This window comes from Theropithecus gelada, chromosome 16, assembly GCF_003255815.1.
Source record: "Theropithecus gelada isolate Dixy chromosome 16, Tgel_1.0, whole genome shotgun sequence".
NCBI lineage: Eukaryota > Metazoa > Chordata > Mammalia > Primates > Cercopithecidae > Theropithecus > Theropithecus gelada.
The window spans coordinates 37,844,270-37,867,540 of NC_037684.1; the positions used below are offsets into that span (position 1 = coordinate 37,844,270).

The 23,271-nt window shown below is 44.5% G+C and overlaps 1 protein-coding gene and 2 non-coding genes across 4 annotated transcripts in view; 2 read left to right on the top strand and 1 right to left on the bottom strand.

Annotated features, from left to right (window-relative positions):
- The first annotated feature begins 8,941 nt into the window (after nt 1–8,941).
- LOC112610474 lies at nt 8,942–9,011 on the top strand. Its single transcript, XR_003116372.1, has one exon. It is a non-coding gene; the product is annotated as a small nucleolar RNA SNORD104 (small nucleolar RNA).
- Nucleotides 9,012–9,199: 188 nt separating this feature from the next.
- On the top strand, nt 9,200–9,332 carry LOC112610490. The gene has a single exon (XR_003116385.1). It is a non-coding gene; the product is annotated as a small nucleolar RNA SNORA76 (small nucleolar RNA).
- A 958-nt stretch (nt 9,333–10,290) lies between these two features.
- Nucleotides 10,291–23,271, bottom strand: part of TEX2 (testis expressed 2) — a 118,758-nt gene continuing 105,777 nt past the window's right edge. For both annotated transcript variants that reach the window (XM_025361527.1, XM_025361528.1), the window contains exons 9-12: nt 18,057–18,182; nt 16,174–16,383; nt 14,065–14,185; nt 10,291–11,965 (exon numbers count right to left, since the gene is read on the bottom strand). In XM_025361527.1, the coding sequence (XP_025217312.1) occupies nt 11,843–11,965; nt 14,065–14,185; nt 16,174–16,383; nt 18,057–18,182 (580 nt within the window). In that variant the 3' untranslated portion in view covers nt 10,291–11,842. The remainder of the gene's footprint in view (nt 11,966–14,064; nt 14,186–16,173; nt 16,384–18,056; nt 18,183–23,271) is intronic.

Consider the following 23,271-nt stretch of genomic DNA (forward strand, 5'->3'; position numbering starts at 1 on the left):
AAAAAAAAATGAGGGAACCTTCCCAATTAAAAAGCAAATACTTCCCCAAAAGAAATGAAAATACACACCCATACAAAAACCTGTGCACAAATGTTCATGGCAGCATGGTTCATAATAGTCAAAAAGTGGAACCAACCCAAGTGTCCATCAACCGAAATGGAACAACAAAATATGGCATTATCTATTTAGTGGAATATTTGACAACTGAAAATCAATGGAGTATTGATACATGCTCTAATAGGGATGAACCTTGAGGACATTATGCTTAGCGAAAGAAGCCAGTCACAAAAGACCACATGTTGTACCATTCTGTGTATATAAATGTCCAAATCTAGAAAGACAGAAAGTAGACGAGTGGTTGCTTAGGGTAGGGGAAGCAGATGGGGAGGACTGGAGAGTGAGGATAAAGAAGTGTGGATTTCTTTTTGGGTTAATGAAAATATTTTGAAGTCGATTGCAGTGATGGCTGCATAACTCCGTTAATACACCAAAGCCATTGAATTTGTACTTTATTTATTTTCTTTGAGACGAAGTTTCACTTTGTTGCCCAGGCTACAGTGCAGTGGTGCTCTCTATGAACACAATGATCATGGCTCATTACAGCCTCACCCTCCTGGGCTCAAGCAGTTCTCCTGCTTCAGCCTTCCGAGTAGCTGGGACTACAGGTGCCCCGCCACCGTGCCTGGCTAATTTTTTCTATTATTATTTGTAGAGATGAGTCTCGCTATGTTGCCCCAGTTGGTTTCCAACTCCTGGGCTCAAGCGATCCTCCCACCTTGGCCTCTCAAAGTGCTGGGATTACAGCCATGAGCCACGGTGCCCAGTCTGAATTTTTAACCTGAATGAGTTCATTGTACGGTACGTAAATTATTCTTCATTAAAGCTATTATAAAAATGTAAATGGTCTATACAGGCCAAGTAAAAGGCTGAAAATGACCAAGCTGAAAAAAATCAAGACCATGATATGATGACTACAAAAATTAAGCTTCAGATAAAGGCATAGGTCGGCTAAAAGTGAAAAGATGGAGAAAAATAAGATAGACCTTGTGAAATGATAAGAAAGTTGGAAAGGTTATACTGACATTGGCCAAACTGACTTTAATACAAAGAATGTTACCAGAGATAAAAAGCGGCATTTCACAATGATAAAAGAGTCTATTCATGAACAAAACATAGCGATCCTAAGCGTGTAAACACCTAAAAACAGTTTGAAAATACATGAAGCAAAAATTGAAGCAACTGCTGTGTGAAAAAAATAAACCCACAATTAGATTAGATTTCAACACTCATTTACTGATAGGATAAGTAGGCAAACACTAAATTATAAGACAAGATTTTCAGCCTCTGTGTTACTGACATTTTTGGCCAAATAATTTAAGTTTTATTTATTTATTTATTTATTTATTTATTTATTTATTTATTTATTTATTTGAGATGGAGTCTCACTCTGTCGCCCAGGCTGGTGTGCAGTGGCGCGATCTCGGCTCACTGCGACCTCTGCCTCCTGGGTTCAAGTGATTTTTCTGCCTCAGCCTCCTGAGTAGCTGGGACTATATGTGCGCCACCATGCCCAGCTAATTTTTGTATTTTTAGTAGAGACGGGGTTTCACCATGTTGACCAGGCTGTTCTTGAACTCCTGACCTCAGGGGATCCGCCTACCTCAGCCTCCCAAAGTGCTGGGATTACAGGCATGAGCCACCGTGCCTGACAAGTTTTTAATTTTATTTGTACTTGTCCCAGCTCAGTCTTTGTTGTGGGGGGCTGTCTTGTGCGTTGTGGAATGTTTAGCAACAGGCCAGTTGTGGTGCCTCACGCCTGTAATCCTAGCACTTTGCGAGGCCAAGGAGAGGGAATCGCTTGAGTCCAGGAGTTTGAGACCAGCCTAGGCAACATGGTGAAACCTCGTCTCTACAAAAATAAAGAAACAAACAAACAAACAAACGCATATATGAATGTTTAGCAGTATCCCTGGTCTTTATCTGTATGAGTTACCTAGGGCTGCCATATCAAAGTACTGCAAACTGGGTGGATCAAAACAACAGAAATTTATTCTTTCACAGTTTTTGGGCTAGAAGTCTGAGATAAAAGTGTTGGCAGGGCCACGCTGTCTCCGAATCCTCTAGAGAACGGTCCTTCTATGCGTCTTCCAGGTTCTGGGAGCCCCAGGTATCCTTGGCTTGTGCAGACTAACTCCAATCTCTACCTCTGTCCTCAAATGATTGTTTTCTCCTCAGGTGTCTCTGTGTCCAAATTTCCCGCTTCTTATAAGAACACCAATCAAATTGGATTAGGGCCCATCCTATGAACTCACTTTGATTATATCTATGAAGACCCTGTTTCCAAATAAGGTCACTTTCACAGGTGATGGGGGTTAGGGTTACAACTTTTTTTTTTTTTTTTTTTTTTGACACACAGTTTCACTCTGTCACCCAGGCTTGAGTGCAGTGGCACGATCATGGCTCACTGCAGCCTCCAACTCCTGGGTTCAAGCCATCCTCCTGCCTCAGCCTCCTGAGTAGCTGGGACTAGAGGCACAAATCACTGTGGCTGGCTAACTTTTTAAATTTTTTTGTAGAGATCGGGGTCTTGCTTGTTGCTCAGGCTGGTCTTGAAATCCTAGCTTCAAGCAATTCTCCTGCCTTGGCTTCCCAAAGTGCTGAGATTACAAGCATGAGCCACCATGCCTGGCCGGCTTCAGCATTTCCTTTTGGAGGACACAACCCATAACACCACCTAATAGGTGTCAGTGGCATCCCTCCTAGTTGTGAAAATCAAAAGTGTCTCCAGATATTGCCAAATGTCCCCTGGATGGCAAAATCGCCACGCTCCATTGAGATTCGAATAACACTATCAACTACCTTGATCTCCTTTACACTTACAAAACATTATACCCAACAACAAAATAATACACATTCTGGAAACACTTATTCTATTTTATGGAATGAAGTGTTGCCCAATTAAAAAAAAAAAAAGAAAAGAAAAGCAAAAGAGGGTGGCGCAGTGGCTCACACCTGTAATCCCAGCACTTTGGAAGGCAGAGGTGGAAGGATTGCCTGAGACTGGGAGTTCAAGACCAGCGTGACCAGCATAATGAGACTCTATCTCTAAAATAAAATTTAAAAACTTAGCTAGGCATGGTAGTGCACGCCTGTAGTCCCAGCTACTTAGGAGGCTGAGGCCCAGGGATCTCTCGAGTCCAGGAGGTCGAGGTTGCAGTGAGCCATGATTGCACCACTGCACTCCACTCCAGCCTGGGTGACAGAGTGAGACCCTGTCTCAAAAATAAAATAAAAATAAATAAATAAATCTTTAAAAATATAGGCCAGGTGCAGTGGCTCACGCCTGTAATCCCAGCACTTGGGGAGTCCGAGGTGGGTGGATCAGTTGAGGTCAGGAGTTCAAGACCAGCTTGGCCAACATGGTAAAATCCTGTCTTTACTGAAAATACAAAAAAAAAAAAAAAATTAGCTGGGAGTGGTGGTGCATGCCTGTAATAATCTCAGCTACTTAGGAGGCTGAGGCTTGAGAATTGCTTGAACCCAGGAGGCAGAGGTTGCAGTGAGCTGAGATTGCTTCATTGCACTCCAGCCTGGGCAATGGAGTAAGACTCTGTCTTAAATAAATAAATATATTTGAAATGAAAATTTCTTTTCAAGTCAAGATAGACCATATGCTGGGCAATAAAATAAGTCTCAATATGATAGCCAGCCTCTGAGATGGCTCCCCCAAATCCCTAACTCCTGGTAGTCATGCCCTGGTGTAGTCCTTGCCCACATGGTACCAGAGTTGGTCTAAGTGACCAACAGAATGTGGGAAGTGATGATGCCCCTTCCAAGATGGATTATAAAAGACATCACAGATCGTGTTCCCCCATCCTCCCCATCTTGCAGGAGCACTTACCCTGAGGGACACCGGCCAACTGCCATGTCACAAGTGGTGTGAAGGCGAGGCCCGCAGGGTGAGGGATGGGGGCCTCTTACCAACAGCATCTGAATGAAGCTGGAATGCTCCAGACAAGCCTACAGACCTGGGTGACATCCTCATTACAGCCTCATAAGAGACCCTAAGCCAGAATCACAGCACTAAGGTGCTCCCCAATTTCTGACTCACAGAAGCCGTGAGATAATAAATGCCTGTTGTTTTAAACCACACCAGGCTCCAGGGTAATTAATGTTATGCAGTAATAAAGAAGTTAATACACAAAATAATTAAAAGGACTGAAATTGTACAGAGCATATTCTCTGACCACAACAGAATTAAACTAGATATTAGTAAAACATTCTATTAATATTAGTAAAACATTAGAAACTAGAAAATTCTAATATCTACTGATATTGGTAAAACATTAGAACTACAAAATTCTATTTTCAATTTCTGTTTATTTTTTGAGACCGAGTCTCGCTCTGTTGACCAGGCTAGAGTGCAGTGGTGTGATCTCAGCTCACTGCAACCTCCACCTCCCGGGTTCAAGCAATTCTCTGCTTCAGCCTCCTGAGTAGTGGAATTACAGGCACCCGCCACCACACTCAGCTAATGTTTGTATTTTTAGTAGAGATGGGTTTCACCATCTTGGCCAGGCAGGTCTTGAACTCCTAACCTCCTGATTCACTTGCCTAGGCCTCTCAAAAGTGCTGGGATTACAGGCGTGAGCCACCAAGCCCAGGCTATTTTTGTTTGTTTGTTTGTTTGTTTGAGACAGAGTCTCGCTTTGTCACCCAGGCTGGAGTGCAGTGGCACGATCTGGGCTCACTGCAACCTCTGCCTCCTGGGTTCAAGTGATTCTTCTGTCTCAGCCTCCCGAGTAGCTGGGATTACAGGTGTCTGTCACCATGCTCTGCTAATTTTTTGTATTTTTAGTAGAGATGGGGTTTCACCATATTGGCCAGGCTCGTCTCGAACTCCTGACCTTGTGGTCCACCCACCTCAGCCTCCCAAAGTGCTGGGATGACAGGCATGAGCCACCACGCCCGGTTGCTATTTGGAAATTAAACATAATTCTTCTAAATAATCCATGGGCCTTTTCTGCCTCAACTGCTTCCAGGGCACCTGAGAAAAAGCTTGTGATGAGGTGGGGCAAAAAATAGAAGCCAGTTCTCAAGTTCACCCTTGGTTGTACCCACCCTATTAGAAGATGGAATCAATTTACAAAAATTTACAAAATAACAAAATTTTATTAAAATAATTTTAGTAAAATTAGATTTAAATTAATATAAATTGCATTTCTATATACCAGCAATGAACTCTTAGAAATTGAAATTTAAAAATAGTATATCTCATCTCAGAAGCTTGACTAAAAAAAAAGAATAAAAATAGTGTCATTCATAATAGCATTATAAATGAAATCCTGAGGGATAAATTTCACAAAATATATGCAAGATTGTACAATGAAAACTATGACATTGCTGAGGGAAATGAATAAGACTTAAAATAAATGCAGTGCAGAAATAGACTGTATTCATGGGATGAAAGACTGAGTGTTACTAAGACGTCAATTATTCCCAAATTGACCTACAGATTCAATACAATTTCAGGCAAAATTCCAACAGGTCTTTTGTAGAAATTGACAAGCGGATTCTAAACTGTTTCTGGAAATACAAACAACCTAAAATAGCCAAAATAATTTTGAGAAAGGACAAAGTTAGAGATCTTGTATATCTGATTTTAAGACGTACTATAAAGCAACAGTAATTAAGGGTATAGTATTGGCATAAGGATAGATAGATAACAGTGCAAAATAAGATACTCTTTAGAAACAAACCAACTCATATATGGGAATTTTTTTTTTTTTTTTTTTTTTTTTGACAAACATGACAAGGTAATTTAAGTGAAAGGATATTCTCTTCAACAAATGGTGCTGGAACAAGTGAATATCCATACACAAACAAATGAACCTAACTCTTGTCTCACACTGGACACAAAAATTAACTTGAAAAAGATAATAGACCTGAATGCGAGAGCAAACACTATAAAACTTCTAGAAGAGTGGGCGCAGTGGCACACGCCTGTAATCCCAGCACTTTGGGAGGCCGAGGTGGGCGTAACATGAGGTCGAGAGATTGAGACCATCCTGGCTAACATGGTGAAACCCTGTCTCTACCAAAAATACAAAAATTAGCCGGGCATGGTGGCATGCACCTGTAATCCCGGCTACTTGGGAGGCTGAGGCAGGAGAATCACTTGAACCCAGGAGTTGGAGGTTGTAGTGAGCTGAGATCGTGCCACTGCACTCCAGTCTGGTGACAGAGCGAGACTTTGTCTCAAAAATTAAATTAAATTAAATTAAATTAAATTAAATTAAATTAAACTTCTAGAAGCAACCATATAAAAGAAAAATCTATATTAGGCCAAGATTTCTTAGATATGAAACCAGAAGCACTACCTATAAAAAAATTGATAAATTAGATTTTCATCAAAATTAAAAACGTCTCCTCTTTGAAAGACACTATCAAGAAAACAAAAAAGCAGTCTGGGCACGGTGGCTCACGCCTGTAATCCCCACTTTGGGAGGCCGAGGCGGGTGGATCACTTGAGATCAGGAGTTCAAGACCAGCCTGGCCAACATGGTGAAACGCCGTCTCTACTAAAAATACAAAAATTAGTCAGGCGTGGTGGTCCGTGCCTGTAGTCCCAGCTACTAGGGAGGCCAAGGCAGGAGAATCGCTTGAACCCAGGTGGCAGAGGTTGCAGTGAGCTGAGATACTGCCACTACACTCCAGCCTGGGCGACAGAGCCAGACTGTCTCAAAAAAAGAAAAAAGAAAAGAAAAGAAAAGAAAGCAGGCCGGGCGCGGTGGCTTATGCCTGTAATCCCAGCACTTTGGGAAGCTGAGGTGGGAGAATCATGAGGTCAGGAGTTCGAGACCAGCCTGGCTAATATAGTGAAACGCTGTTTCTACTAAAAATACAAAAATTAGCTGGACGTGATTGTGCACACCTGTAATTCCAGCTACTCGGGAGGCTGAGGCAGGAGAATCGCTTGAAGTTGGGAGGCGGAAGTTGCAGTGAGCCAAGATTGTGCCACTGCACTCCAGCCTGGGCGACAGAGTGAGACTGTCTCAAAAAACAAAACAAGACAAAACAAAAAAAGTAATGGAGCAAAGCTTCTGTTGCTCCACATCCTCACTGGCATTTGGTATTTGAGGCATAATCTTAACACATCACAATCAAAGCCAACAGCCAACTTCCAAGCAAGTACATAATACACAAAATAGAGCTGTGGACCAAGTAATTACAACACAACTAAGGTTGAATTAATAAATAAATATTTTATACCATATTTGTACCTGATAGTGAAAACATCTTCATTTCAACAATCTGTGGAACACTTATAAAAACTGATATTTTAGATCACAAAGAAAACTTTCATACACTGCCCAACGCAGAAACTGTACCATAATGTAATAAATGTTGAATAACAAAAGTTAAAACAGCAACAAAAATAAATAATCTAGAGGGTACTAAACACTTGTCAAAGTCATTATTGCTTTGGATTAAAGAGGATTTTTTTTGAGACGGAGTCTTGCTCTGTTGCTCAGGTTAGAGTGCAATGGCGCGATCTCAGCTCACTGCAACCTCTGCCTCCCAGGTTCAAGCGATTCTCCTGCCTCAGCCTCCCGAGTAGCTGGGATTACAGTCGCCCACCACCTCGCCCGGCTAATTTTTGTATTTTTAGTGGAGACGGGGTTTCGCCATGTTGGCCAGGCTGTTCTTGAACTCCTGACCCCAGGTGATCCATCCGCCTTGGTCTCCCAGAGTGCTGGCATTACAGGCGTGAGTCAACTCCCCGCCAAAGAGGAATTGTTTGAATTTAAAGTCTATATAGAAAATAAGGAAAATAAGAGCCCATTCAACTACAAACTCATAAGGTGAAATGGTTTCACTATCACACACACACACACAAAACAATAAATGTTCCGTATCAAGAGGAAAAAAAGGAAAAGAATTTCCAAGGAAAACAGGGAGGCAATAAAGATAACCAGCGACTGTGACTGCTGGTGTACTGTGTCCCCACCCAGTTAAGCAAACTCTCATTCAGCCACCCGTATTTCCAGTGAATGGGCTCAATCAACTCTGCGAAACTTTCCCAAAGTTTCTGTCCTTTCTGTCCTTTGGGCTTCTACAGTAGGCTGTTCATAGCTCTATTTTAGTATTTATTAACGTTTTGCAGTCCCAGGAAGTTTTCCACATCACCCTGCCGTTTGAAAACCTTTGTTTACCACTGAGAACGTGCCAGGCAATTGGAATTAATTCACCTAATCCTTACAACTTTTTTTCCCCCCCGCGGTGTGTGTGCGGGGGCGGGGGGAGGGGAGCCGGGTATTCCTAATTTCCAGAAATTGAAGCTCAGAAAGGTTAACTGAGCAAGGTCACAGAGCGAACGCATCACAAAGTCAGGATGTGGTGCATTTCGGTCCACTTTCAATACAAGCTCTTTCTACCACAACAGGTTACTTTGCACTCGGGGACAGTTTTCAACTTTACATTGTCAACTCCTATCCTAGCTCCTGGCACAGAACATGTCATTCAAGTTAGGCATCACTTGTCCCCTGCTCTTGGTAAAGTTTTCTTTTGCGGACTGCAGAGAAATGCGCTCATTAGCAAGTGGCGATCGAGACGCTGAAACGCAAAGGATTTGAGACTGAGCGGCTCCCATCTCTATGGTTGGTATGTGATCCATCTATCCTCTGGAGGATTCAGCAAGGACTACCAATCACCAGACAACTTTACTGCACGTGCTCGCAAGTTGAACTTGCTATTGGTTAGTGGCGTAAAGCCCGCCCACCAGCTCTGGTCGGCTCCTTTAAGAGAAAGCCATCGCCGTTCTTCAGCCTTTCACCGCCTACAGATTCCGGGAGGTGAGGTTGTTTGCCAGGCGGGCCGTGTGGCTGGGTGGGCACCAGGCCTCGGGGCCCGGGAGCAGGGAGGCGGGGGAGGCCGGCCTGCTGTGATGACATTCCAATTAAAGCACGTGTTAGACTGCTGACGCGGGTGATGCGAACTGGAGTCTGAGCCGGCCCGAGCGAAACAGGGAGGGGGCCGGCGTGCGGGCGAGCGCACACCGGCTCATCCATCACTCTCCTTTTCTTGTAGCTCCCGGCCGAGGACGTCGGGTCTTATCGTCCTTGCTGTTTTGCCACCCCATTCCTCTCAATAAAGTGGTTTGAACCCAACCCTGGTGTCGGTGTGTGGTGTTCGCGGCGCGCTGTCTTTGAGCCCCCGCCGAGCCTCCTCGTGGCGCCGGGGGTCAATCTGCAGCGCTAGAGCATGTGCTTGCGCATAACTGGGGCCGCTTGGCCCCCCGCGGGCGGCCCTTTTAACCGCGAGCGACAATTAGTAACCTGACTGTCCGGCTGCTAGGCTGGGCAATTTTCCAGGGATTTTGCCACGACAGGCCTCAACCCGTAATACCAAGGCTGGAATGGCGTGTGAGGGGGACGGTGGCTGACGGGGATACGCGGACTGCTGCGTAGTGAGTGCCCCTCTGTGCTCCCATGCGTTCCCCAGCCCTCCCCGAGTGCATCGCGCGCGTTGTGCCTTTGCCATGAGTTCGACATAAGTCCCAAGCTGTCGTGTCTGCCATCAGACGCGCAGATTTAGTTGAAGGCAGCTTGGAATGGCGTCTGCAGGGCTGCTGTGTACTTGACATAAACGGATTCAGTGTGGAACTGTATGAGTTAACTCCTGACTAAAAGGGTAATCGACCTGTTTACAACCACCCACCATGCAGGAGTATGTGTGACAAGCATGGGACTAAAGCTTCGGGTAGGTTAATCTGTCACTCCTAAACAGTTAAAAATTATAGGGCGGTTGTGAAGATGAATTAGATTTTATATATAGTTGGGGACAACATAGACACCTAGTTACAGTCCAGATTCTATGGTTGGTAAAAGATCTTACACAAGGGCTCCAGTGAAATGTGCATCAGTTCTGAGTACGAGGCAGCAGTGGTGGGCAAGGATGCACGTATGCGCTCACTACATGGGCATTCGATGAATGAACGTGTCCCGAATGAAGATAACTAGACGATGAAGGGTATAAACTGCAGCCCAGAAGCACCACTGCCCTACCCCCTCAGTTATGAACTTTCACTGGATTCTTTAAATGTGGGCTGAAGATAATGGCACATAATTTGAAGGGATGTGGTGAGGATGGCTTTGCAGCCTTAGGACTGGGCAGTGATCCAAACCAGTTAAGTGAAAGCTGCCATTGCCAGGTGAGGGCCCCGGTGCTTGGTACTCACTTGTGCCCCTATCTGAACAGGATTCAGTAGAAATGACTTAGATGCTTATCTAGTATTTGACATGAGATATTTATTTTGTGAAACAATGCAAGCGATTTTAAATCCCCACATACTATTTGATTAAGTGCAACATGGTACAGTCATGTGTAATCTCTTTACACGATAGTGCATCTAGTCCTTAGCCTTTAGTTATTGCACAACAATTATAAAGACCAGTGACCAGGACACGCAGACTGTGACAGGCAGATTGGCCTACACAATGAAAAATCAACAGTACACCAACTGGAATGGTCAAACAATTTAAGTCAAATGTTTTAATGGTGCAATTAAAATAATCAAGGATTCAAACGTTTTCAATATATTAATTTCTTTAAAGTCATGTTCAGGCAAGGTGCTGTTTAAAAAACCAGTATTAGCTTTGTCCACAGATGTAAGTTATCAAAAGTTACCCTAGGTAATTTTGACGTTGAATGCAACTTTAAACAATAAAAAATGGTGTTAGGTTTACTTCTTGAAGCAAATTATACAATAAGAGAGCCCCAACCTTGTAAACTAAGCATTCTGACACAAATGCACAAAATTAAGTTGGCAACATTAATTTTGAGATGTAGTGTGATGCTGAGCAAACTTTTGGTCTTGACTCTTGAAATAATTTAAGAGAGCAGTTCTCCGTTTTGGCCTTCAGGAAGGGAAATCTGCCTGTGGAACTCTCCCAATCAGATTAACAAACTTTCGATTCCCATATAAAAACCTGGAGGACACAGGAAACACCAGATGGAAAAGTGGTTCTGGCTTTCTGGCCCTACCCATCTGTATGAGAGGAACCATCCTGTCATTCTGTGCAGTGTTTGATGTTTTCACATACGCTCCTGTCTCAGGAAAACATTCAAGATTAGCTAGCAGCCAGGTGGTTGTACCTCATTGGTAAAAGGCTTGGGATGGTTTGATCTCATGGCTTTGCCAGATGTTCACATAAGTTCCACTGTCCTTACCCAAGCTGATAGCGTGTTATTGTGTGTGTATATTCTATGGCTACTTGCTTCCCAAATGCACAATTTAATGTGAAAAAAAGTAAGTTGCTCTGCCCATCTCTTGTGTCACCGAAATGAAAAGGCTCACAGAATTCCTCTCCCCACCCTCCAGACACGTTGCACACTGACATTCTCTGGAAGTGTGGAAGGCTGCATACAAAGTGTAGAAGTGAAAAAGTCCCACTGTGCACCGGCTGCCTGAAGAAAAGCTTTGGAGGAGTAGAGGAGGCAAGTTGTTCAGCTTTGCTCTTACTGTGCTCATTTGCTGCCACAAAACTGGGTAGACTTAAAAGCCATAGTGTGGGTCACCTGTAACTTCTGGATCCACCATGATTCTTCCATGGTCTCCTTTGCCAAATCAAAGCTTTGCAGCAGGCAATCCAGACAATTGTCACTGGATGCGGGGAGTGACACCTCACAGTGGAATGGGCACTGGCAGGCAGAGGGCAGAAGCAGTCCTTTAAGAAAGAGTAGCTGTGGCACAGAGGCCAGTGCTACAGTACAGATGGCGGCCAAGAACCCCACACGTCCAGCTGGATGTCACAATACGGGGAACATCTGACATCACCCATCATGGCTGATCAGCAGCCTCCACAGGTGGGTCTTTCAGGAGGCAGGAAGTGGAGCGAGGGTCCATGGCTGAGTGCATTATAGTGATATAAACATCATCCATGTTTGGCATAACAAAAACTTTCTGTAGGAAGATATTAAAGAACAGCTATGTGGAAGAATGCCTTGCCAGGCTGTCACCCTCCTTTGTTCTGATAATTTTAGGCCTTAGACAAATTTTTTAAAATACATATAAAAACTTTCTACGCATTCCAAACTAATTCTTCCACCATACATACTTTAGAAAGAGTTGAGGAATCATACCAGTGCGTGGATACGAGAATCATCTAATATATCAGCTTGGAGGCAGACGTGGCCTTTGATTTGGTGTACATTTAATAAGACTGCCCATATGCACTGATATATATCCAACAATTTAAAAGAATTGGCTTAAGCTGTTCACAGCAGTTCCCAGCTACCATGTCTAGAACACATATTCCATGTGGATTATCCTTTTATTAATAAATCCTAGCAATAAAATGTAAGCTAATGGCCAGGCGCAATGGCTCACGCCTGCAATCCCAGTACTTTGGGAGGCCAAGGCAGGCGGATCACCTGAGGTCCAGAGTTCAAGACCAGCCTGGCCAACATGGTGAAACCCTGTCTCAACTAAAAATACAAAAAAATTAGGCCGGGCGTGGTGGCTCACGCCTGTAATCCCAGCACTTTGGGAGGCTGAGGTGGGCAGATCACAAGGTTAGGAGATGGAGACCATCCTGGCTAACACAGTGAAACCCCATCTTTACTAAAAATACAAAAAATTAGCTGGGTGTGGTGCCGGACGCCTGTAGTCCCGGCTACTCGGGAGGCTGAGGCAGGAGAATGGTGTGAATCCAGTGGGGCAGAGTTTGCAGTGAGCTGAGATGGCGCCACTGCACTCCAGCCTGGGTGACACAGCGAGACTCTGTGTCAAAAAAAAAAAAAAAAAAAAAAAAAAAAGACAGAAAGAAAAGAAAGCCGGGCGCGGTGGCTCAAGCCTGTAATCCCAGCACTTTGGGAGGCCGAGACGGGTGGATCACAAGGTCAGGAAATCGAGACCAGCCTGGCTAATATGGTGAAACCCCGTATCTACTTAAAAAATACAAAAAACTAGCCGGGTGAGGTGGCGGGCGCCTGTAGTCCCAGCTACTCGGGAGGCTGAGGCAGGAGAATGGCGTAGACCCGGGAGGCGGAGCTTGCAGTGAGCTGAGATGCGGCCACTGCACTCCAGCCTGGGCGACAGAGCGAGACTCTGTCTCAAAAAAAAAAAAAAAAAAAAAAAGAAAAGAAAAAGGGAAAAATATAAGGCATGATGTTCTTTCCCCTCACTAGGTTCAAAGTGCTTTTCTATTTGGTGATGACATTAAGCTTTTTCAGAAATTGGTTAGCTTTTTCAGAAATTGGTTATCAGTTATGTTTAATCTCTAGTTTTTAAATAAGAGGATTTTTTTTAAGGCAGTAACTCAAAATACACCACTGCAAAAAGAACATAGGTCTTCTTCAAAAGGTGAATTTCATTAAAAGTAAATAGTTTGCTAATCCATAAAACCCTGACAGACAACTGTGCTTCAAATATCTGATAAAAGTTTGATGGAAATAGCTCATCCCAGGGCCTCAGCTATACTGATATTACCTTTGGTGGCCAAATGCAGAAAAACAAGCTGAGAGAGTAAGCTCTGGCTTAAACTCCCAGACTACACTAGAAGCTACCCAGGGGAGGGAGAGGCCTGATTCATCTTTGGACTCCCAGGGCAGGTGGTACCTGGCACACAGAAGGGTTTCCAGGAAAGTTTGTTGAACTGATCAAACTGAGCAAGGTGAATAGCACACAAGAACAGGGGGGCAGCCTCCCTGCCCACAGGTGGGGTGCTAAGAGTTGGGCAAGGCCAGGCCTTGCATAAGAGAAAACAAAGCTTGAGAGTCCCAGCAGGCTTGCTGGGAAAAGACATCATCATTTTGCTCTGACCCACATCTTTTGGGTTTCCTCTGAAGATGACTTAGTAATGTTCTGTGGGTAAGTTTCAGGGCTTTGACACTGTACCTAAAACTTTATTCCCATATTTGATCAAATGTAATACTCTTCCGGGATGAAGGTCATCATCAGATTTTCAAAAGAGGATCCTGACCCAGCTGAAGTTCAGAACCTCGGTTCTACCCAGAGCTTCTATACTTGGTGTGAAATACTAGATAACACCAGAGGTTTACCTGAAACTCTTGTTCCAGTTTCTTCTCTATCCAGTCTGTCACATGAACTAAAGTCACTTCTCTCTCTCCAAGTTTTGGCCGAGCTTTCAGCTCCACATGTGGTGGCTTTCGGAAACCATACCTTTTTGAAGATAAGTAATAACCACATTTAGAAGCAAAGCAAGGAATGAGGCACTGACAGCACACATTCCTCATTTACATGGGGCTTTATCACTACTTAAAATGTTATTTTCTTCTGAAAATGCCCTCTAAAAATATTCCACACACAAAATATGAATTGTGAACCCCCTGTGTTCCCTAGATGGTGTTAGGGCTGTGGTGGATTTAGAACAGTTCTGACAAATGGAAAGCCAGGAAGCACACTGGAAAAACCCATGACCTGGGCACTGGTTTTTGTTTTTTTCTAAAATGGCAATAACCTTTTTTCTTTCAATTTTTATAAAAGTAGTATATGTACATTACAAAAACAAAACATACATTCAAGCAGATAAAGCAGAGAGTGAAAGATACACTGCCTCTCTCTGAATGTCACCCCCAAGAGAGGACCACGGACAGAAGTGGGGTCAACTCCCCTTACATTCTCCTGTGCATATGTCGATCGGTAAGGTTCTAAACCTGTTTTTTCACCCTACACCCCAACAATATGCTCTTTATGACTTCCTGAGGGAGCAGACTGGCAATCAGAACTGTTGGCAAAGTATCCAGACAAGACCATGTGTGCTATCAACTAAAACCTTACATCTGTCATGGACCAGTGCTTTTGGAAATACAGTAAAAATGTCAGGTTGCCATAAATATTTCTAAACACTCTCAATATCTATACTTACCTTTATAGATCAATAACACATAGGTCAGCATTTGAGCATGCCTTGGGTAGCGCTATCCTAGAGCCCTTTTATTTTATCTCCCCCTGAGCAGAGGCATTTAAAACTGATAAATCTAAAGAACTGGCAGGGAGGAGAAGAAATGTATCAACTTTTACTATTACATTTTTTTTTTAAGGTTTGAAAGACCATACAGTATATTAACAGCGGTTATTTCTGGATGGTGAGATTATGGACATTTATTTATTTATTTATTTTTCACCTTTTCCCAATCTCTCTCTCTCTTTTTTTTTTTTTACAATGAAAATATTACTTTAAAAAAAAAGTATGAAAAGGCATTTTAAAGTTTTATTGGGAAATACCAGCATTATCGTTAAATGGTTAGTCAATTCAAAAACCCTCGTCTGATCATTCCTAGAAATCCTTCTGAATACCAATGATATGTACTAGCACGTTGGTTTCATTCAATGATAGAACAGAGCTATATTTTTGTTATGAGTGTAGTTTATGGTACAATGAGATCTCTTAATGCAATCACTGTTTACACTTATGCCCATTTTTTAGGATTTAGCATGTCAATTTTAAATTGAGACTTACAGACAGTGATGCTGAACTCATCAGTAATTTATTTCAGTGACTCTCAACCCTGGCTTCATCACCCCCTACCCCTGAAATCCCGGGGAATGGGCCAGGCATATCTATATTTTTAGCACTTCCCCAGGTGATTTTAACATGCAGCTGGTGCTGATAATCAAGTCCTCAGACACCAGAGGCACATGCTCCTGACTCCTCAGCATCGAGGCCTAACTCAGGAAGTCTCCCTAACTTCCCAGACTCTGTTGGACGTGTGATCCCCATCTTTAAAGTAGGGATAATAATGGCATCGACCTCAACAGGATGCTATGAGGACTAATCAGGTAATGCAATTACAACCAGGGCCAGGCAGAGAATAAAGGCGCTATCTACAAATGACAGCTGTTATTACTGGCAGAACAGTTGGCTTTCCAGAGGAGGAAGACCAAGAATAGAAACAGCTTATCTCATAAACTTCATGTATTAACTTTTCCTACCATGTGAAGATGAATTCTTGAACGTGAATTCACCACTCACAGAAGAAAGTACCATCAGATTTGCAACTAATATTAAGGTCCCATGAAAAATGTTTGGAAGTGCTTCTGCCCGGGAGATGTGGTACTTTCCATAACCTCAAGGTTAAGCAGGCTGGGACTTTTGTGGCCATGCAATAAGAGGAATCACTTGTTGTCCCTGAGGGCCCTCTACGCACCATACTCGGTCAGTCGGGGGTGGTGGAATGTTGACCGCCAAGGTTCCTCTACATTCTTGTACTTCAACAGTGAGCAGCAGGGGTGTGTTGGAGACTTCTTCGATCTTCTTTTTAATAAACTCTGTTTCTGTTGCTTTTTGGAAATATTTTGACTTGGTAATTTTATCAACAAACCTCATAATCTTACTTGTTCGATGACCTCCAACGTACCTTCAAATGTGGAACACAAAGGGCGGTTAGCATGAACTTCACTCTTTTACAGACAAAATCCTGTGGCTCTTTGTTCCCCTTGCTTGATGTTTTGGATAGGGTGATTCTGTGTTGGGGTTGGGGGCATCCTGTGCGTTGCAGGGTGTTCAGCAGCATCCCTGGTCTCTACCTAGCAGATGCCAGTAGCACTTCCCCTAGTTATGACAATAAAAAATGTCGCCAGACGTCGGCAAATGTCCTCTGGGGGGGCCAAATCACCCCCAGTTGAGAACTACTACTTTAGAGAAGGTGTAAATGTCTGAAACAGCCCAAATGTTGACAATGGAGAGCTGGACAAAGTCCTCATGCAGAGGTTTCTCACCTGTCCTCTTTTACACTACTCCAATACCAGACAGAAATCCAATGACATATCAATCTCATAATCTCCATGCAGCAAGTAACAAATCATGCTGCATCAATAGGAAACAAATCGGTAATTAACAGACTGTCTTTAGGTGGTGTCACATGGCTACCCTGAGTGACAATTACTTTTCAAAGGGCTTGGAACTTCTTAAAGAAAAATGCAACCTGGGCAACACAGTGAGACCCCCATCTCTACAAAAAACAAACAGAAAATTAGCCAGGAGTGCTGGTGTGCACCTGTAGTCCCAGTTCCTCGGGAGGCTAAAGTGGGAGGATCACTTGAGCCAAGAAGGTTGAGGCTGCAGTAAGCTGTGATCGTGCCACTGCACTCCAGGCCTGGGTGACAAAGTGAGACGCCATCTCAAGAAAACAAAATGCTACACCAAGCTGACGTGCTCACAGGCCAAGAAAATAAGCTGTGGTATCAGGTTACATGTACCATGAGACTGCCCTCAGAAGAAAGGATATTTGCTTTTTAAAATCCCCCACAGTTCCAGAATATGAGGAATAGTATGTGTTCAGGGAAAAGCAATCATTCTTAAGTAGGTCAAGCAGCTCGACTAAATAATACACACAAACGTTGGCACCAACTCCTCAAACATCTGAATTCTCATCCCCTGTAGGATTTCAAAAGTGAATAGGTTGGTTTTTTCTTATAAAAGTTTCTGAATTATTTGGTTCCTTATAATCTTAGTTTCTTCAAGTCACTTTACGTAATTAAAAGATCCTTGTGGATAGGCTGTTTAAGCACTTTGATCATTTCACAGCCCAAATAACAGGCAGAGTGTCCCCCTCCAAATGAAGTTCATGATCCAAAAGATCAGCTTAGTTATCAGCGCTTTCAAAATTCGCCAAAGAAAATCATCTGAACGTTTCTGCTTTGCAGGAACTTGCAGCTCAACAGAAGCAAATGCACTCCAGCTGAAGCTGAGGGGAGGGAGGCTCTCCGCTGGCTCCAGGGGGAGGGGGCGTGTGCTTCCCTCCTTCTAAAGGCTCAGGGCGATGCTTTTCATCATCAGCACGCCCTTCAACTTCTCTATTATTTAATCAAACAGCACCAGAAAGCCATTTTAGTAAGGAAAGCTATATGGGTCTTTTCACGTGGGTGCCTGGAATTTAAACAGACCACTGACCCGGGATATTACAAAACCATCTACTCAACATGAAAGCGGAAGGAAGATCACAGAGGAAGGAAGGGAAACAAGGCTCACTCCTAACTTGCTGTCCTGATCCCTGGAGACTCAGAGGCACAGAAGCACTGATCCACTCACCCTTCAGTCCCTGGGAGGAGCTGTTTGTCTCCCCCGCTGGGCTCTGGGGCATCGTCTTCCTCGGAGGAGCCAGCGCTGGAGGATTCCTCATCGCTGTCTGCCAGACAGAATGCCCGGGGCCTGCAACTGGACAGAGAGAGAGTCACCACCACTGCCTGCCCTCACCCAAGCTCTGCTTAGAAAGAGAATACACACACCCATGCACACACACTCAACCACAACAGGGTTGGGATGTAACTTACTATACCTCGTCATTCTCTCCAACCCACCCAAAACAGAAGAGGTCCAATCCAAGAATCCTTGGATCAGCGCAGATGCTCAGGACACTCTTCAATGCCAAGGCCTCTGACAGGACCACAGAGGACTTGGGCCCAGAAGAGGTTGCTTTTGAGCATGCGTCAGAGGACAGGTGGTGGGAGTGTGATGCACACATAAAATGCAGTGATTTCAATCAGCAGTGCAGCGGGAGCCACGTGGGAGGATGAACAGAAAGAGCAGATGGTTGCAAGGGTGAGGTGACAGCTTATACTGGTGACATGGCCACTTCTCACTGATGATGGGATGTTGAGGCAAGTCCCTTGGCTCTGGCTTAGTTCAGCAACTCTGATGCTTTCTGGCTTAGTTCCCCTCCAAGTTAGTTTTGACTCATGCGTCCTTTCCAGTGAAATTACATATTTCACTCCACACCTGCCCTATCTCCTGAAAGTCACAGAAAAAGCCAACAACCACACACACACACACAAGTCTCAGGAGACTCTAGGAAGCAACTGACATGAGAACCCAGGAAATTTTCTGGAAAATTACACAACTAAAGACCATTCCTTTGACTGAAGTAAGGGAAAGCCTCATGGGAGAGCTGTGTCCCTCACTCAACTCTCCAGGGCGGATGCTCAGTTCCAGAGGTGTGGGGTTGCTGGATTACCCGCAGAGGTGAGGGGTCCAGTTCCTCTCAGAGGGGACCTGGGGGCTTCTGGGCTGAGCCTTGGGCCTACAGAAAGCAGGTTCCTCCCTGGACTGTGGCTCTGCTTCAGAAAGTACTGGCAGGGCTGTGTCTGAGTCCAGAGACTTAAATGGGACAAAATGAACTAGGGACAGAGTAGTCTCTGAACACTATTACACAGCCAAATGGTCACCAAGCAGAGGCTGCTCATTGGATTTTTGATGACACAATTACATGGACAAGGGAAGGCAGTGGGCTCAGGGCCTATCTCCCTGCAGCTGCAGTCCTTTGGTTTTCCTGACGCTGTCCTTGGGCCACCAGAGGCCCACTGGGACAGTTATCTCCTAACCAACAGGAGCCAAAGGCACCCAAGGGCACAGCACACATGCCAGTGTGGAACTGAAGGCCCAGCAATGGCCCCAGCACTATGCACTGGGAGGGCAGGACTGAAACCTCCACCCTGGAAACAGGAGCCGGCTGTAAGAGGACCCGGACTGTGTCCTCCCTGGCAGGACACACAGCTCCTCGTCAACAGCACTCTGAAACATTAGAGCCAGCGCTCCAGCCAACAGGCTGAACTTCCACATTAAAGGGAAACTCCCTCTGCAGAAACAAAAGCCTCTTGTCCCTGACCACGGGACAGCACCTAACTGGCTCTTCCTCCTTCCACCAAAGGCCTGGCTGGTCCAGGAAATGCTTATGTGTATCCGCTGGTTGCAGAGTCATATCAGAGTGTGCTGTGGTTAGGCAGCCCTCACAGGAATCTTATATTTAAAATGTATATAGCAAAATTTGATTCCCATGAAAGCCTAAACTGGGTCTTGGGTGGGGAAAGCCAGAGATGTAAATCCCCAAAGATCACACACCCCTCTCAGAAGAGCATCGGAGTTCTCCATCAGCAGGATGGCAGTGCCTGAGGCTCTCTGATCTCGTGCTGCCAGGCGTGGAATCTGTCCCCACAGCACAAGGAGCCTGCTCCTCACGCACAAAGCACAAAAGGCTGCCTGCAAGCTCTGGGACCCCAGTGAGATCTGCTGAGCCACCGCTCCTTGTGTCCCCACCGGGGCATATCATCTGGCAGCTCCAACCCTGGGCAGAAGATGCCAGAGGCTGAGCGCTGTGGCAAACTCTCAGGTTACCAAGCTAATCCTCTGCAGGTCACAGAACAGGACAAATTTTGTGGCTTGAAGTGAACACTTTAGGTAACGCTGTACACTTCAAGCAGATCAGATGATGTGAAATCTGATTTTGACCGAGTGGTACCTCTGCTCTCCACACTGGGGGCGGTATTATGTGGCATCCAATTCTTAGGTATTGTAAGTGTAGCCCAGTGTTTGCCTGATATTCACTTTTATAACTGAACATGCATTTTATGATCTCAGCATGAACTTCAGAGAGAGATATACCACACTTCCTTGTAGAAGATGTGCTGGAATGTAATCAGCCTACTTGTTTTAAACACACCTCAGAATTCCAGATGAGTGTGATATCCTTTCAAAGAGACACCTTAAAAGGCTTATTCCAGTTATGTTCCTTCTGCCAAAAATCTTTTGGAAACGTCAGATATATAAGAAAAAGTGAATTATTTTATCACTGATACTCTTAGACCAAATATTTTATTTCTTGGTCTCATAACCACCATCACCTCTGAGGACTTCTAGCAATTTCTCAAAGGTCCAAACCATCTACAAAGCAGGACAATTTGCTGTTACTCAGGTTAGCTAAAAGAATGTCACGGACTCTGGAGGCAATTGTAAAAAGCAGCCCCCAAAATGCTTTCAATGAAGGATGCATAATTAAATTAAGAAGGCCTGTGAGATGTTTGCTTTGAGGGGGACCACACTCAAGAATGTACTAATTTTCTTTTGAGAAAATCAGTTCCATACACCTGCCACAGGCACACATGTGCATACACACCCACAAACTAGACAGTCACAGTGTAAACTGCAAGCACTCAGTGCCTAGAACACCAGGGGCCTGGGGGCAGAAGGGTAGTTTGGGGTAGATGTGGACTAGTGACCCAAAAGGGGTCAGATGGGGCCAACTTCTGACTTGGGGACTTGTACAAAGGGCCCAGACTGCAGTGGTGGAGCAGTAAGAGGCCAAGTGCCTTATAGGAAACACTTCATTCCCATGCCACTTTTCACTTAAAGGCCACCCAAGAGGCAGAGCGCTCCCTTTACTAACTCATTCTGGCCCTCTGCAGGGCAGTTCCTAAAGTAGATGCTGCTCAGCTCACTATCTCAATGCCATCTGAATGCCGTACTGCCCAAAAGTTATGTTACCTGCAGTGTGCGACCAAAGGACTATTTGGGAAATGAAAAGACTAAAGGAAAAATGCCCACGAAAATACAGCAGACATACATTTCAAAGGGAAGAGACTTTGCTAGGGCAAAGCTACACAGGTTTCAATCTCAGTCTCACCCTCAGGGTGCTAACTAAAGGTGAACAAACTTCCTACCAGTAAGGAGGACATCTCACAGGTTGAGCAGCATCTCCTCAGAGACTCCGCAAGAGCACAATGATTTGCACACTTGAACAGGGACTGAAAAAAGCAGTGAGACGAAGCCGAGGCCCTGCCAGGCAGGACACCAGGAAGCAGACCCTGATGTGGAGTGAGGCCCTGGACAGGCGGCCACAGGCTGAAGGGAGGGCCTGGAGGAAAGGGCTGCTGCTGGCCAATTCTTCAGACGTTCTGCGCTTTGGAGGTTTAATATTAAGGAAGATGTCAGTTCCAAAGATCACGCGCTTCAAACACCTACTACATATGCTGACTCCTGTCCCTTCTCTGCTACTAAGCCCCATGGTGATTCCATAAACCTCACGACTGAGGAAGTGAAGTGAATTCTGGAATCACTTCTGGGATTAGGTTCTTAACCACGGATGGGCTTTCAGAGGTTCACAATGCTCCTAGAAACTGTGAGCCAAATGGTGTATGTGGAAGCATTTTCAGAAAGAAGCACCCAGTGCTCTCAGGTTCCCGAAGGGATTCTTTCTGAAAAAAAGGGGTAAGGGTCCATTTTTCCACCCTTTTCTCCCAAATGAAGTGCTTTTGGATTGTACTCCTCCTTACTTTTAAAACCAAATGACAGCCAATTACACATCAACATATAATTTAACACCCTCACAGGAAGAAGCAAAACATTTTATAACAGACTCTCAAAGAAAAAAAAAAAAGTACTTTAGAAATATAAGTGAAATATAATACCATCACATTCCTAAAGCAGAGGATTTTTTTTTTCACTCAGTCTAGAGAAGCACAGCTTTCCAGAAACACGTCCATCCTCTGATCGGCCAGAGTTTATGAACTTGAAACTAGGCCATGAGGGCTGCAGGAATAGCAGTGAATGTGGACGCCTATGTGGCACGCACATCAGGGACCGGCCTGGTTGCCACCCCTGGTGCCCAAGACCCCCTTTGCAATGGAGTCCCTGCACCTCTGTGCCTACATGGGGCTGTTTCTAGAAAGGGCTCCTTGCACAAACACATCTGCCCGAGGTTGCTCCGCCACACTCCCTTTTTATTAGAACTCATTTTCAAGACTGCTTCTGCCTCAGGTGCTTCATGTTCTAGGCAGCCGGTACTGCAACTCTGTCGTCATGAGCTGGGTTTACTGTGCTCGGCTATGCGTGGGGGTGGGGTGGGGACAGCAGGACCAGGAATTGAGTCTGACTAGATCAGGACTCCAGCAATTCAAATTGGGGAAGTCTGTAAGACTTTCCCTGTCAGGAAAGCCTCTTAACTACTCCTGGTCTGGGTTCTCTCAGGCTCACGAACTGTGCCTTTATGTCCAAGAACGTGATGAAAAGACAGGTTTCCTCATGGTTTCACATGGGATCAAACAAGACTCAGAAGTTACAGGGTATGAAATGCTATGTGGAGAGTTGATAAATACCACACTCACCAGAAAATATAAATCCACAGATTGCCGAATCCAAACATATTTTAACAAATAGAAAAATGAAAGGAAAATAGCACAGACACAGGTTAGATTGCATATAGCTGGTAAAATTCTCCAATTATTAAAAATAGAAACATTTCATTAAGTAACTTGCATAAATCAGAATAATCTAAGTAAAAGAATATTCTCAAATGTATAACCCAGCTCTCCAATCTGCTATTACCGCAAGCATGAATATAAGCATTAGGTCAGTACCAGAACCAAGCAAAAGTCTAAGAGCCAGTATCTTATATTTAGACCCCGAGGAGGTAGCTCCTTGTGACATTTTCGTGTCATCATACTGTTGATTCTATGCAAAGGGCTAAAGATGTGAG